At 46.9% G+C, this 16261-nt stretch overlaps 1 protein-coding gene across 1 annotated transcript in view; it reads left to right on the forward strand.

Annotated features, from left to right (window-relative positions):
* Window positions 1-16261, forward strand: part of RERG (RAS like estrogen regulated growth inhibitor) — a 93514-nt gene that overhangs the window by 9148 nt on the left and 68105 nt on the right. Inside the window, exon 2 of the mRNA XM_079993138.1 lies at window positions 371-549. Coding sequence (XP_079849264.1) covers window positions 489-549 — 61 coding nt within the window. The 5' untranslated portion in view covers window positions 371-488. The remainder of the gene's footprint in view (window positions 1-370; window positions 550-16261) is intronic.

The following is a 16261-nucleotide window of genomic DNA, read 5'->3' on the forward strand; positions in this document are numbered from 1 at the left end:
ACTTGGACCTGGGAGACCAGGGGTCAAATGCCCGCTCAGCCATGGAACTCACTGTGTGACTTTAGGCTAGTCACACTCTCTCAGCCTAGCCTAGGTAAATGTAAAACGCAATATAAAGAAATATAGCTTTTGCTCTTTTTCTTCTTCCCCCATGCCCGAAGACGGAGAACCCACCCCATGAGTTTTTAGAAAGGAGATTGGGTCTAGGTTCATGGCTTATCGTTTGAGGGCAGCGTCTGATGAAAAGCTCTCCCTGGGGGTCCTTGAGAAACAGGGCACACCTCAACCCTCTGCTGAGACCTTGGCAGTGGCTGGCAGCACCCCTGTTCACCTGCTCATTCCTTCTCTTTGGTGGGTCTTTTTCCATTAGGCCCTGCTTGAAAATCACAATGGCGCGGTAAGGCGGAAGAAAAGACTTGGCCATTCATTCTTCGTACCAGTTTGGTTCAACCAGTGACGTTTCTGTCAGCCTCCATTTTCTCCCCACCATGGCTAAGAGCGCAGAAGTGAAACTGGCCATCTTTGGCCGAGCCGGAGTGGGAAAGTCAGGTATGTCTGCTTTCTCTTCCATTGCTCCTTATTCTGCTTTGTTTTCTTGTGTTTTTAAGATGTATTTTTCCACACAAACACACACACAGCAGAGTTCTGATCTAGCTGAGGTCTCTCACACCTGTAATTCTGTTTTATTTTTTAAAAGGTTGGAACATTTTAGCCATTTTAGCCACTTTAGGTGCATTAAATAAACTCTGAAGCTGTTGCCGCACACCGAAAAGGTCACAAGAATTGACCTGAGCCAAGATGTGGGAGTTTCTTTTAAAACAGGCATCGCACTGTGATTGTATTGGTGACCAAACCCGACCACCCACCATGGTCCCACTGAGTCTTCGGGAACAGCAAATAGGGGCAAGGGGAGAGGGTCTCAGGCACCTTCAGGGTCAGTGGACTGTCTTCACCCTTCTGTGGAATAAAAATTTGGCCACCACTAGGACAAACCTGTGTAGGGTAGCTTGGTTGAGTAGCCTTTCCTGCAAGATAGGTGAAAAAACCTCAGGTCACAGGTGTAGAAGCAGCCGCCCAGGCCTGTCTTGGTCTGGTCTTTAGGACTCTTCCCAGGCCACACCCTCCTGAAGCCACACCCCCTGCCCCAGGCCACACCCCCTCAGTGGCCCTGCACTGTGTCCTCCTTGAACAATTTTTTTCTTGAATTGTTATAATGCCTCTTGTCTGCCTGGATGGAGAATAAAGAGTTGCGTATGTAGAAACCTCCTGATTTTACTTCACAGGGGTAAGAGGTACACCTCTGGCCCTGCCCACCTCTGGCCTGTGGCCCCTGGAAGGTTTCCCATGGAAAGAATGTGGCCCTGGAGCTGCTAAAGGCTCCCTCCTCCTGTCATAGAAAGTCAGTGGTAAACAAATGAAACGTTTCATCAGAGGAGGTCAGCATGACTTTTTGGAATGACCCAACTTTGCTGTAATTTACTTCATTCAAAGCATTAGTGCTTTGGAACGGGGGCTGTGTGGAGGGAAAAGCTGCCAGCCTGCTGCTTAACCGATTACCTCCCTTATGGTCTCCACTTAATAATTAGCAGTTTGCCAGTTTTTGTCCTCTGACTGGAAGAATTGTTCAGGTTCAAGCGTATTGAGGGGATGGGTGTGAAAGCAAAACAGTTGCTGCTGCGGAAGATGGTAAAATGCCAATGCCTAGCTCTGAATGCTAATACTTAGTGCTCATATAGCACATTCCAAGTCCTTTGCAGACATCCTCAGTACAATATCCCTGAGAGGCAGGCCGTGAGGATCCCAATTTTGTAGATAAATGGGAATGAACAACTGAAAGCATTGTTTTGGCTAGCATTTTCAGCCCCACCTCTTTTCCAGAGAGCAATGTGGTGGGAGGAGCCTGAGTTCAGTGTCTGCTTTGCTCGCAGGTGGTTCCTGGTTCAATTCTCAGCATCTCCAAGGTAGGGCTGGGAGAGACCCCTACCTGAATTTCAGTGTCTGTGTATTGACTACATGCCACTGTCAGTGGAGACAGTGCTGAGCTAGATGCACCAGGGGTCTAATTCAGTATAAGACAGCTCCAACTGGGCTCTAATTAAAGTGCTGGCACCTGGGGAGGCTGCAAAGTGCAGAACACTGGTGTGATGATTTGTAGAGTAGGAGGAAGGTTCAATACCTGTACCCAAAGCATGAGAATGTAACTGAAATCTTCTCTTCCCTTTGATAATTTGCAAATGCAGTTTCTTGAGGGTTAGTTGAGTGGGGAGGTGAGAAACTGCTGGATGATTTGAGGGGGGGCATGGCACTAGAAGAAATGCACAAAAAGGGCTGCAGTGACTGGTTCAAGATCACCCAGGAAGCTCTGGGACTGGGTTTGGGTTTTTTTTAACCCAAATCACCCTGCACAAATGCCAACACTTTAGAAACCAGATGCATGTTGTGCTATTGGGTGGTCGTTTATTACATATGCCGAAATACCGGGTTTACAAAATACTTTCTTGCCAGCGTTAAATGTCATGATTATATTTCTGCTCTGAACTTTGTGCTTGGGTATCTCAATTTCTTCTGGCCAATGAAAACAGTGACATTGTCCTGATGATATGCCCTGCAAGGTCCCTGCAAGAGCAACACAGAAAATGAAGGATGAAGGCAACAATACATAATACATAAGAAAAATACATTAAGAATTCATTCAGTACATTAGAATGAATAACATCACTTTCCTGGCTTCTGGCATAGAGGGGAAGGAGGTATGGTTGTTTGTTTATGTATTTCTTGTTACATTCAGTTTCTGTTTTCTGACTCCATACAGTGCATTTATCACTGAAAAGCTGATAAAAATTATTAGCATGTCCAGCATTTTAGCCACAACACTATGCTAGCTCAGCCTCTCTGAAGCAGGGATTTCTCAGACACCACACCATGCCATTTGCCCCTCCTCCTTTTTCTGCTCTGCAGATGGTTTTCTTGGCAAAGTGTGGTGCTCGCTTTGCGAAAGGGGAAGTCTCTGGACTCTAGCACAGCCACTGGGTTTTCTGCTTGGAGCAGTCTGGCCTTGATGGATGTGCTCAACTCTCAGTTCAAGTAGATAGTTGCCTAATGGATGAGCTTCTCCTTCTCCAGATCTGCAGGGTTTCGCGCCATCAAAGGGAGGCCGCTGTTGAATGCAAAGCTGCCAGGAGGAAAGTCTATCCAGCATTATGACTTATGTGGCAGTTCTTTGCGCTGCCTGCTTTACTCGACAGAGCTGGCCAGACAGCTGGAGGGCCTTGCCAAGCAGCGTAATCCAAAAACGTTAGCCAAGATCCCGGAGGAGGAGGCCTTGATCCACTATAAAGAGAAGAGTGCATGCAACAGTAAATAAGATGACCGGGACTGCCAGGACTCCCTGACAGTTGTTCTATCACTGGTGCGGCTCATAGTTCCTATCCAACAGCCAGACACTAGACTTAAACACTTATGGTCTTCCAAAGTTCAGATCTGGCTCCAAGATTTGGGGGTCCCAGTTCATTTGCCCTTGGTGTCATGGACTGGTTGGATGCAGAGGAATGGTGGAAGGCACCAGCTGGGGAACCCCCAAGGGAAAAAGGCTTAGAACCCAGGGAATGGTGGTGGGATGAAGATGAGTGGTCAGAGGGAGAAGAGGTAGCAGACAGAGCGGAGGAGGTGTTGAAAGTTGAAGAGGTAATAGGATTTAGTGAGCAGGAATAGTCTGTGGCCGAGAGAAGTCCATAATCAAAGGCAGAAGCTGAAGCAGGAGAGGAGGGAAGCCAAGAAGCAAAGATGGGTCAGGGAGAGGCATGGGTGTCTCCTTATCCTGCTGCAACAAGCTCCCCTCCCTTCTGGTCTTCCAGAACCAGAAGAGGCATGAAGTGGGAGGAGCAAAGGCATGCATGCAGGCACAGTCTCTGATTGCTTGGGAAAAAACCTCTGGAGAGGAGGAGACATAGATGGAGGGTGGGGACCTTTAGTCTCTGCTTCATGGGGCAAGACCTACCAGAGATGGGTTGCTCTGCTCATTAGGCCTGACACTCAGCCAAGTCTGAAGATCGTGTTTTTGCTAACTCCAACTTGCTCAGTGTGATTTCCTGCTGGCTCGCTCCTGTCACTTGGGGGGTCCCAGGTGCTTGCCCATGGTGGTGGCGGCTATGCTGATCACACTGCACACACATTCCCTGGCGATGCTGGCTTATGCCATCCACGCCCTGAAGGGTCCTTGCCTTCAGGAAGAAGGCTGGCACTATTAAGCTGATGGCCCCAGGTAGTCTGCACATGTGGCCCAGTGCAGAGAGCGGCACAATGCCATGCCCTCAGACAGCCTACCCTGCGTCAAGGACCCAGGAAGGGCCCAGCAGTGGTGCAGATCAGAACTCCAGCCTATGTACACAAACTCCCTGCCTCCACCAGCTTGAATAGCACCCGCCTCACCCTCAAACATAGGCATGGCAGAGAACATAGGAAGTTGCCCTGTACTTTGTCCTTTGTCTCATCTAACTAAGTATTGTCTGCAATGTCTGGAAGCAGCTTTCCTGGCTTTCACACAGGAGATATGGATATGGTGGGGGTTGAACCTGGGACCTTCTGCATGCAAAGCAGATGCTCTGTCACTGAGCCACAGCCCTTCCCCAATCATTGTTGGCCTAATTAAGCTGGTGTTGATGGGGCATTTGCACACATGGCCAATTGCTCTGGTCAGTTCCCTGCCATCCCCCAGTCCTTTGCGCCAGCCCAGGAGTGGTGGTAGTAGCATTAGCAGCAGGAGTGGTGTGAGACCTGGCAGACAGCAGTGGCAATGGGCTTTGCCAGGGCCTCTGGGTTCTAGCGCTTCTCTCAATATATGCCATATGCTGGCTTTCCAAAGATGAAAATATGGAATACAAGATGGTAGAACAGTTTAATTCCTTGGGGGTACTGCAATAAGTTTTACAGAGTGGACCCACTGAAGAAAAGACCTGAAAAAAGAGACAACGCGCATACTTTTATAACCTAAGAAAATATTTATTATTATTTTTATTATTATTATTAAAGTGGACCCACTGAAATCAGTGAACATTAAGTTTGGGCCATTAATTTCAACAGGTCTGCTCTGAGTAAAACTTACTAGACTATCACCCTTTGTTCCTTCCCACCTCCCCCAAGATCACATCCACACCCTACATAACTTCCCCAAAGAATCCCAGAAGCAGTGACGGTACAAATGTGCTTTGAAGGTGTGGTGACCCAAGAAAGGATGCTTTGAGGAATCTCAGTGCACTCTTAACATTTAACCCAGAAACATGGGTGCCATTGAAGGAGGTCCTTCCTGCATCTCTGGGCCAGTGATCCTAAGGAGAGATTTCTTTTTAGGGTGTATTCAGCAAGCTTTCTTTCCCTTTCCAGCGCCTTGATTAAAGGCTTCCTCGCAAAGCTAAAAACAGGCTGGCGAAACTAGTGCTGGGAAGCCTCAGAAGATAAACCAAGAGAAACGGGCCTGTCAAGTGGTCAGTCTGGAATTTCCGTAGCGCTTTCAAATAACTCGTTTGAAAGTTGTTTAGGTTGCAAGCCTTCTTCAGATGCTTGGTAAACCTTTGCTACTCGCAGCAACTCTTTTTGCGTGTGCAAAATGGGCCCCTGAGCCACTTCTGCATTTGTTATGTAGAAAAAGTCTGAAGATGCGTCCGTGTGCAATGCATGTTTGCCAGAGAGTTGTGGCTTATTGCAGCTCTTCTTGTAAAGAAGACCCTCCTGAAAAGTGACCATCCTAAGGGAGATGTAGCAGTCACATTTCCTACTTCAGGAAACGACAATTCTCTGAAGGAGTTGCCACTACACGATGCAGGTTTGGGGATCTGGGTTAGTCAGACGGCAATGACAGCATGTGAGGAGTGGGGTTGGGAAGAAAATTGATCCCAGCTGAATATGTCAGATTTGCACTTTTCTGAAACAGTATGTGAACAGAAGCACAGCAAGCCTTTGAAATTTGCACTTCTGCAAATTTCGCTATGCAGTTCGCTGACCAAACAAGGTTTACAAAAACGGTGAAAGTGTGCATAAAGATGGATATGTTAGTAAAAATGACACAAAAATGCATTGTGTTAGGGGAAATCGTTTACAAAAATGTGCAAGGGTTAGACTGCATATAACAATGTGTTCTATTAGGAAAAATCTGCACTAAAATGCTGGTGAATTTTCATGAGGTTTTCTTAATTTTTTAATTTTAATCACATTTATATGCCACTTTTTTTCTTCCAAAGAGCTCATGGTGGTGTACCTTGAGTGTCCCCATTTCATCTTCACAACAACCTTGTGAGGTAGGTTACGCTGAGAGACAATGACCAGCCCCAGATCACCCAGTGAACGTCATGACTGAGAGAGGGTTTTTAATTTTTAAAAAGTCACAAATTGCTGCAAAATGTGGAGAACTGAATTTAAGATTAGAAAAAAATAAACTGACATAACTCAAACTCACAGGTCCTATCATCCCTAGTGAAAAGCAATATATAGAAGAAGGTAAATTACCCAAGTGTAGGGATTGGGGAAATTTTGATTCAGTCTACATTTGAATACAAATCTCCCTTTTTCGCACTTACCACACAGCTTAACTCACAAACCAAAACAGCCATTCTTCAAGAGTTACACTTTTCTGAATTTTAAGATGCCTTTCTCCTGCCAACTGACGTGTGTGTTTTTAAAAAAGAGAAGAAGTATAAGCTAGGGTAAAGTTGCATAAAATGCATATAGTTTTGACTATTTGTTGTTGTTTAGTCGTGTCCGACTCTTTGTGACCCCATGGACCAGAGCACGCAAGGCACTCCTGTCATCCACCGCCTCCGGCCGTTTGGTCAAACTCATGCTGGTAGCTTCGAGAACACTGTTCAACCATCTCGTCCTCTGTCGTCCCCTTCTCCTTGTGCCCTCAATCTTTCCCAACATCAGGGTCTTTTCCAGGGAGTCTTCTCTTCTCATGAGGTGGCCAAAGTATTGGAACCTCAGCTTCACAATCTGTCCTTCCTGTGAGCACTCAGGGCTGATTTCCTTCAGAATGGAGAGGTTTGATCTTCTTGCAGTCCATGGGACTCTCAAGAGTCTCCTCCAGCACCAGAATTCAAAAGCATCAATTCTCTGGCAATCAGCCTTCTTTATGTTCCAGCTCTCACTTCCATACATCACTAATGGGAAAACCATAGCTTTAACTATACGGACCTTTGTCGGCAAGGTGATGTCTCTGTACAAAAAACTGTTACATTAGAGAACTTATGCTTTGCAAAAATGTGCATATTAGGCAAAATTGCATACAAACATTGGAGAAATTTGCACTAAAAGGTTGATGACTTTTCATGTGGACTTAGAAACAATTGCAAATTGATGTGGAAATGTGGGTAACTAGGCTAAAAACTGGAAAAATGAGAAAGCATCACTGACAGATTTTCGGACCCCTATCCAGGTCCCATAAGGAACATAACGGACAATGAGACAGGTCTGCATCCTGCTCTCCTTTTCGCAAATGGCACTCTGTCCCTGATTTTTCTTGCCGAACTGAAAGCCAAGAGCAGGAATGCTGTGAGCCCAAAGGCCTCCAGTTGCCGATCTCGAGTTTCAGAGCTGGTCCCAGAGCTGATTCAAGTAGGAAAGATAATAAATGGCAAATTGGCCTGAAAGAGCCTTTTAAGTGAGTTGAATTTCCATAGAACTGCATGCCAGGAGATTAATGGGAGGGAGAGCAAGAGAACGAAAAGGAAAGTGTGCAAAAGGCAGTGCGAGTTGAGTTTCTGCATCGAGATAATTGGTTTCATTATTCCGTAAACACACATTTGCTTCACTGCTAGGGAGAGAACTGGCTGCAACAACCATTTATTTAGTTATTTGCTAATTACATTATGTGGGTGCAGGAGTGCTATTTCTTCCGTCGCTTTGCGAGTAAGCACAGTCTATCTCTTAATCAATCTCTTAATTACATAGATTTTTGCCTTTTGTGCAAGGAGGTGGTCAACGGAGGGTTTTGTATCTGGAAGAACCCAGGCTCTCTTGCTGCTCCTGAGGACCACTTGCTCGTTCCAACACTTTGGCCTCGTTGAACTTCCTTAATTAAGTCGGACTTGCCTTAATGGCATTCTTGGCGATCTGTTGCATGATGTTGCGCAACAGCCGGCTGGTAGCACAATAGACTTGTTTGATTTACTCATCGGACCATTTCCTTTGGTTAAAAAAGGGGGAATCATTGCTGATAAAATTCTGTCTGAAGAGCCATTCATTCGAAAGAAGCCTGCAAAAAGCTGGCAGAAAGGAGTTATGGGGGAGAGAATGGGGAAGCGACAGATTCAGGCACTGCAAACAACAACAACAACAACAACAACAACAACAACAACAACAACAACAACAACTTTATTTATCCCCTGCCCATCTGGCTGGGTTTCCCCAGCCACTCTAGGAAGCTTATAGCACATATAATAAAGCATCAAACATTAAAAACTTCCTGATACTGTGCTGCTACGGTGTTTGGTGTGCTATTGGAGCAATAGGTTAGACTGTGTGCGAACCTTTTGCCCTCCAGATGTTGCTCCCATCAGTGCCAGCAAGCATGGTCAGTGATCAGGGATGTTTGGAGTTGAAGTTCAGCAAGATCTGGATGCGCAAAAGTTCCCCACAGGCAGTGAAAGAGGAGTTAGAAACTTTGTTCAGCCCAAGTTCCCTATGGGCGGACTTTTGGGTTGTCATAGTTACTGCTGGTGATGCCTCTGCCTCTCACCTCTGGTGCTTAAAGGATTGCAAGGCAGCCACTGTTGCAATTGCCCATATGGTGAGTGCATGGCGCTCATCATAAGTTTGTCACCAGCACCATTTTTTTCTCCTACAATGGTAAACCTACATCTGTGTCTGGGTGGAAATAAAAAGGAAGAAGTGAGGGGTTGCCCACTAACACCTCTTCCAGAAAAATAGAAAGAGAAAGTTTGCAAAAGTCACCTCTTTTGTTCTGTCTGCCTACAAATGTTCTGATGGCAGATGGATGTCTTTCATGGACTAGAAAGCCAAAAATCACGATCCCAGTGAGCTGAAATAATGCTCTGAGTCTGTTGGGCAGAAGATGTCATTCCAGTTTGCCACTGTATTAATCTCATGAAGGGCCACTATCTCTGCAAAGTACCGTATTTTTCGTTCCATAGGACGCTCCGTCCCATAGGATGCACCTAGTGTTTTTTGGGGTAAATAAAGGGGGTAATTCCTTTGTTTGCCCCCCCCAAACCAGGTTGGGGAAACCGAACCAGGTCGAGGAATAGCAAGATGGCGGTGCTGCACCTCCTTGCTGTCCCCCGAGCTTGTGGGGCTGGCCGATGTCTGTCCGGCGGGCGGGGCGCTCTGATTCAGGGCGTTCCTCGCGCCGGGGGGCAGGCTGCTATCCGCAGCATGGGGAGCCCTGTGGGACCTTCCGCAGGGCTGCCTAGGCTGCGGATGTGTTCCCAAAGTGCCGGGCGCTCTGCTTTCAGGGCGCCCGACGCTCCGGGAAGCAGGCTACTATCCGCAGTCTAGACAGCCCTGCGGGAGTTCCTGCAGGGCTGCTTAGGCTGCGGATGTGTTCCTGAAGCCTGGAGAGCAAGAGGGGTCAGTGCGCACCGACCCCTCTCGCTCTCCAAGCTTCAGTGAAAGCCTGCATTCGCCCCATAGGATGCACCCAGATTTCCCCTTCATTTTTGGAGGGGAAAAGGTGCGTCCTATAGGGCGAAAAATATGGTACACTTCTGATAGCCAGGCACCATGTATTCTAACGTCATTGCAGCAGGGGCAAACTTCCTAAGTGTGGGTTCCTCAGCTGACTGCCCAGAGTTTAGAGATTTCAGAATCACAAACTGCTTTTGCAAGGCTGGACTTAGCTAATACAGAACATTTTGTTCAGCTGTTTTGATTTCCACTAAATCAGATATTTTTCTATCCAAGTCTGGTCTAAGCTGGGTGGCAGCTAGTAAAGCTGTGTTTCCATGTCTCCTGTCCAGTGCTATGGGTTTTCTGGAATATTTTCGATTGGGAACTTTTGGGGGGAAAGTTTACTATGCAAAACTTTCCCGGGGGTTATTTCAGCATACCATAGGATAATTTGCATAGGGACATTTCCAGTTTGAATGGGGAAATTATCTGATGCCTGAGTGATCTGATTTAGCATGTTTATTTTCCTTCTGTTTAGGAAATAAAGCTAAAAAAGCATTGAAACTGCCAAGCTTGCCTACTGTTCTGGTGTTCTCTTTTTTTGGCAGTTGGCATCCATCTACCATTAACAATGAATTAATGTTATTCGTTTCCACAGAAAAACAAAGCGCTATAAATTGTTCCATCCCACATCGCTGCTTCTTTCTGTATATGTTTTGCTAAGCCAGTCTTTAACACCTGGCCCTGAAGGGAAGGATGCCAAGCTTCAAGGACTGCATCTGTTCTGCAAAAATCCGAGTGTTTGGCTGACTGTTATGATGACTTCCTCCATCATATCTCCCTCCAACATATTTCTGCAGGGATTGCTGAGAATTGTTGTTTATTGCTTGCAATGGGTCTGAAGTTTGAGCTAATCTGCTCATACAGATTCTGAGAATTGTCACATGATACAAGACTATTGAGACTGTACCATCTGACCAGTGGCGTAGCGTGGGTTGTCAGCACCCGGGGCAAGGCAAGTAATTTGCGCCCCCTAACCCTGAGTGAGCCAGGTAGGGGCAGAGAGCTGCGAGTGCGAGTGCGCCCCCCCCCCCATGTTGCGCCCGGTGAGGCCGGCCCCCCCTGCACCCCCAGGCTACGCCACTGCATCTGACAACGCAAATGGAGGATTAAATATGTTTGCATATTCCTTTTGTGTCTTAAAAAAACCATGACACTCTTAATGTAGAAAACTGATAGGCTAGTTCTCAACAGAGAACAGTATGTGAGAACCTCCATGTGAAGGAACATTCCAAGGTGCAAACCCTCCACCTGCAGTGTGAAATGGTACAGTCCCTGCACTGAAACTGTACAGACAATTTATTTATTCTGGGGTATTTCCATAACTGGGCAGTAAATTACGGTAACCTTTCCAGCCCCCCCAGTTTGTTTTTCTTTCCTCTGACACATGGGATTTGATTCACTTGCTCAAATCTTCCAAGAGGCATTTCCACTGCAAACACCTTTTGTAGAGTACAGTTTCTTTCTGCAGGTTGTTTGGATTGTGTTTGTGGAATGATAATTCTGGGATTGGCAGGAGCCAAACTATATATGGTTTATTTCATTGTTTGGCACCTAAAAAGTATATGATTGCATTAAGGCTGTAAAGTTGCGATTTACTCCATTTTATTACCAGGTTAAGAAGTTGCTTCCCTTTCTGGAGAGCCAGTGTGGTGTAGTGGTTAAGAGCGGTAGTCTCGTAATCTGGGGAACTGGGTTTGTGTCTCCGCTCCTCCACATGCAGCTGCTGGGTGACCTTGGGCCAGTCACACTTCTTTGAAGTCTCTCAGCCCCACTCACCTCACAGAGTGTTTGTTGTGGGGGAGGAAGGGAAAGGAGAATGTTCGCTGCTTTGAGACTCCTTAAAGGGAGTGAAAGGCGGGATATCAAATCCAAACTCCTCCTCTTCTTCTTCTTCTTCTTCTTGTTACCTTTTGTACGCAAGGTATTTCAAGTAAAATTTGCAGGGTTTTGCACCAACGTCTTGCCTTCTGCCTTTGAGTGGTCAGGAAATTCTTTCTCATTTTCTTCTGCCCTGTTTTCAAAAGACCCCTAGGGAGTGGTTCAAGAAATAGAAGCAAAGATTGCAAACCGGTTTGTAAGAAAGAACCTTCCTTAGCTCGCACACCGGATTGAGCTGTGTGGACACATAGATCACTTCGTCAGGTCATGAGGCAGCTTTGCCAGACTGGTTTAAAAGGGCAGCGGTAGATCCATTTACATTGCTTTCAACTCTGTGTTTGCAACAGGGAGAAATTAATAGGGAAAGCTTTGAATAAATAGGCTTTTGTGAAAAGCAGCGCAGAGCCTTTGCTGAGAATTTATAGGCTCATTCTTCAACAGAATAGAGTTTATGGGGACATAGTGCTCGTTTCCCCATCACTGTGGTATGCGTGTAGATGGATGAAGTTTGCAGTCTAATTATTAGTTGCACAGAAGAAGAGAAGAGAAAGGCAGAGGCACACGTACGCATTCTCACAAAACGGGACATGCTCAGCTCGCTGTAGTGCTGGAAAGCATAAGGAGCTTCCAGTGTTGGCTCTAGATTTTGACCTTTGACCCCCCCAGTGAATCTAGTTCAGTGGGGAGAAATCTCCATCATTCCCCTGATGAAAATCAGAAGGTGAGAGCTAGCTGACTCGTACGACAGTGTGGCTGAGACACGGGTTGCGCTGTGGTCTAAACCACTGAGCCTCTTGGGCTAGCCAATCAGAATGTCAGCGGTTTGAATCCCCACAATGGGGATTTACTCTGTTCCAGCTCCTGCCAACCTAGCAGTTCAAAAGCACACTAGTGCAAGTAGATAAATAGGTATTGCTGTGGCAGGAAGGTGAATGGCATTTCCATGCGCTCTGGTTTCCATCATGGTGTTCCATTGTGCCAGAAGCGGTTTAGTCATGCTGGCCACATGACCCAGAAAGCTGTCTATGGACAAATGCCAGCCCCCTTGGCCTGAAAGCGAGATGAGCACTGTACCCCATAGTCGCTTTTGACTGGACTTAATCATCCAGGGGTCTTTTACCTTTTACCTTTTTACGAGTGTGTGGCACTGGCTCATTCCCGGGACATTCCGGGATCAATTCAGAAGCTGGGATGGCTTCTGTACTTCCAGGACAGTTGGAGGGTATGGGAACCTCTGCACACACACACCCCGGCCATTTTAGCCAAGTCATGTCCACCTGCCATCGTGGATTGTGTCAGGTGTTGGGCACAGGCAAAGATGCAGCCGGGAAAATGAGAGTTTTCAGGCCCTGGTGTCTGATGGCATAAAAATTGCAACTTATTAAAGCAAACCTACAACTTCCTAAGGATTCGGTATGTTGGGTTCTCCTAGCTGTTATGAATTGCATTTTACATGCATATCTCTCAAGGCAATTTAGCTGTATCATAAGAATGGCTAAAGTAGTCTTTTAAACAGTACAAACCTGAAAATAGGTTTAAAGACAATTCAGAATTCACACCTAAGGTAGCATTCCTCAAGAGTGGCTGTTCTAATTCAAGGCACTTTCTATATATACTCGGCTCACCTAGAAGCCGGAGGTTCCCTGGACTGAGAGGTAAATGAAAGTGAAAGCTTCATTTCTATTATGATTACCTTTTGAAACATGGTTTGAATTATGGTTTATTGCCCCCAAAGCAGGTTTACACTGACATATGCTATAGCAATGAACATTCATTGTTTTCAGGTTCGATCCCCCTATAGGACAGCTGCATTGTCCTGCATTTCAGGGGGTCCCTTCCAACTCTACAATTCTGTGATTCCATGATCATATTTGTTTGTGTGGCATTCACACATATTCCTGTTAGCCATTCGTTCTTCCTCTGCCTTTCATTCTTCATCACATTCCTAACTGCAAACAAGTCCTTTAAAATATAAGTAGTATTTGTTATGCTGAGGTGAAAGAGCAGTTTACAGGTGCAACCCAAATTTACAGCGTGTGTTTGAATCCTTCCTGCAAAACAGCGGCGTAGCGTGGGTTGTCAGCACCCGGGGCAAGGCAAGTAATTTGCGCCCCTAACCCCTAACCTGCTGCCGCTGCCAGCTTCTTCTTGCTGCTGCCTGGGCTGATCGGGTGTGGTTCTCTCCCGCGCTCAGCGCTGCACTGGGCGGCCACTGCACTGTCCCTCCCCCAGATAGTCCCTCCCTCGCTCTCTCTCCGCTCCGCACCGCACCGCACGCCTGGCACCCTCCCCCTCCACAGTGGGCGGCGACCTGGCAGCTCGGATCGGATTTGCACAGCCAGCACTGCAGTGAGAGAGAGTGAGTGAGCCAGGTAGGGGCAGAGAGCTGTGAGCGCCCCCCCCCCCAAAATGTTGCACCCGGTGAGGCTGCCCCCCCCTGCACCCCCCACGCTACACCACTGCTGCAAAATGCTGAAAGTCTGGAGGTGATCCTCCTTTGTTGGTTCAGATGCAGAGGGCAACTTCCCACCCTGAACTCCATTTGTGCTGGAGCACAAAATCTAGCAAGGAAGCTGGAAATAATTCATGCAGGTGTCACTACCCAGGGTTCTTGACATGGAGCTCAAAAAGCTATCGAGACATGAAGAATGAAGCCCAAAGGAAGGGAAGAAAGCAGCCGATACATGGACACATAAGAAATGTGAATTTCTACAAGAGGATGTGCTCAGATGCCATCTGGAATCCCAGAAATGTTAAAGACGGTAGCCGATGGAGGGGAAAGCTGAAAATGTGCAGAAAACATCAGGCCTCCTTTTGACAGAGTACGAAATCCCCGAGTGCTCGTAGGTCACTGATTCCATTTCCATGCTGAAATTGTAAAGGAAGCGGGTGAAGATGAAAGAGCAGGAGCTTGTGGCAGAATTAATGTGGAAAAAATGTTCTTCCCAGAAGCTGAAAGGAGGCTTTGTACTGTCCCAACCCCGAATTGGCTGCAGGGGACATGGAAAAGGATTCATAAGAATGCAGAAGTTGCCTTAGAATTAGGACCCCCTGCAATGCAGGTGGCCCATATGGGGATTGAACCTGCGACCTTTGCATTATCAGCGCCACGTTCTAACCAACTGAGCTAACCGATGATGCTTTAGGCTGGGGGCTAGGTAAGCTTTCACCAAGCTAGTGCTCTCTGGACTGCAACTCACATCAGCCCCAGCCAGCAGAAAACTTCAGAATGATCTTCTGAAGTTTACTGAAATTTAAATAGAACTACATCTTGTCATCCATAGCAGGTAGGGCCAAGACCAGGTAATGTGTGCTTCTGGGTGCGAACTGTTGATGGGCCGCATCCAGACTCCAGCTCTCTCTCATCTTTATCATTAAACTGGACCCAAGAGTCCTTGAAACAGAACAGGGGCAGGCCGTTCAGATGTTGTTGGACTCCAGTTCCAACTAACCAGTGCTCTCAGTGGGTCTGGGATGATGGGAACTGTACACCAGCAATATCTGGAGCGTCACAGGTTCCCCATCCCTGAAATAAGAGACTTGTTCACCGACAGACCTTCAAATACGTGACTGTGCCCTGCTCTCAGTAGGAGACATTATTACTATCTATCCCTTAATTCAGTGTTAAGGGCACGGGTGGTACTGTGGGTTAAACCACAGAGCCTAGGACTTGCCAATCAGAAGGTCTACGGTTCGAATCCCCGCTACGGGGTGAGCTCCCGTTGCTCGGTCCCTGCTCCTGCCAACCTAGCAGTTCGAAAGCACATCAAAGTGCAAGTAGATAAATAGGTACCACTCCAGCGGGAAGGTAACTGGCGTTTCCGTGCGCTGCTCTGGTTTGCCAGAAGCGGCTTAGTCATGCTGGCCACATGACCCGGAAGCTGTACGCCGGCTCCCTCGGCCAGTAAAGCGAGATGAGTGCCACAACCCCAGAGTCAGTCACGACTGGACCTAATGGTCAGGGGTCCTTTTACCTTTAGCTAATTCAGTGTCGGAGGCCTGTCTGTCTGGTGATGCCCAGGTCACATGCTTTCCCCAGGTACATCCATTATGGGCTTTCTCTGCATCCTCTTTGAGTGTGGTTGCCTGGCTGGAATGTGTCCTTGTGCTCTATTGATGCCTCCTGCTTGCCTGGATGGAATGGAGAGAGGAGAAACTAGCCTACTGCACGAAGGTAACGTTTGCATTCATGGCTGTACCCAATTGTGCCTCCATCCCTGCCCTCCATTGGCGTGTGGCCTCTGGAAGCCTGCAGAGAAGGGAATGCGGCTCTCGCTACCTGAATTAGTTTGCGTCAGCTAATGGTCTGGCTTAAAACAATAAATGCATTGGGCCAGAGTCAAGCTGACTTCAGTAGAAGGTCCCTTCAGGGCATTGTGGTTTGTGGGTCAAGGAAAGCATGTGTTGTCTGTCTGTCTCTCTCTCTCTCTCTCTCTCTCTCTCTCTCTCTCACACACACACACACACACACACACACACATACAGATTTCATCTTAATTCCACATGGTGATAAATGTATTCTTTAAAGCACATGGATTTTGTGCCCTTGTGACTTTTATCCTACTAAGTGGAACTGCAGATGTAGCTCTTATTCATATTCATATATAATCCCTTTTGGGGTGTTTTTAAAAAACACACACACACACACACAAAAAAAAACCAACAACAACACAGCAACCAAACGAGCACACACTGTTTGTAAAAA

Source organism: Podarcis cretensis, assembly GCF_951804945.1.
Source record: "Podarcis cretensis genome assembly, chromosome: 10".
In the NCBI taxonomy this organism is placed as follows: Eukaryota; Metazoa; Chordata; class Lepidosauria; order Squamata; family Lacertidae; genus Podarcis; species Podarcis cretensis.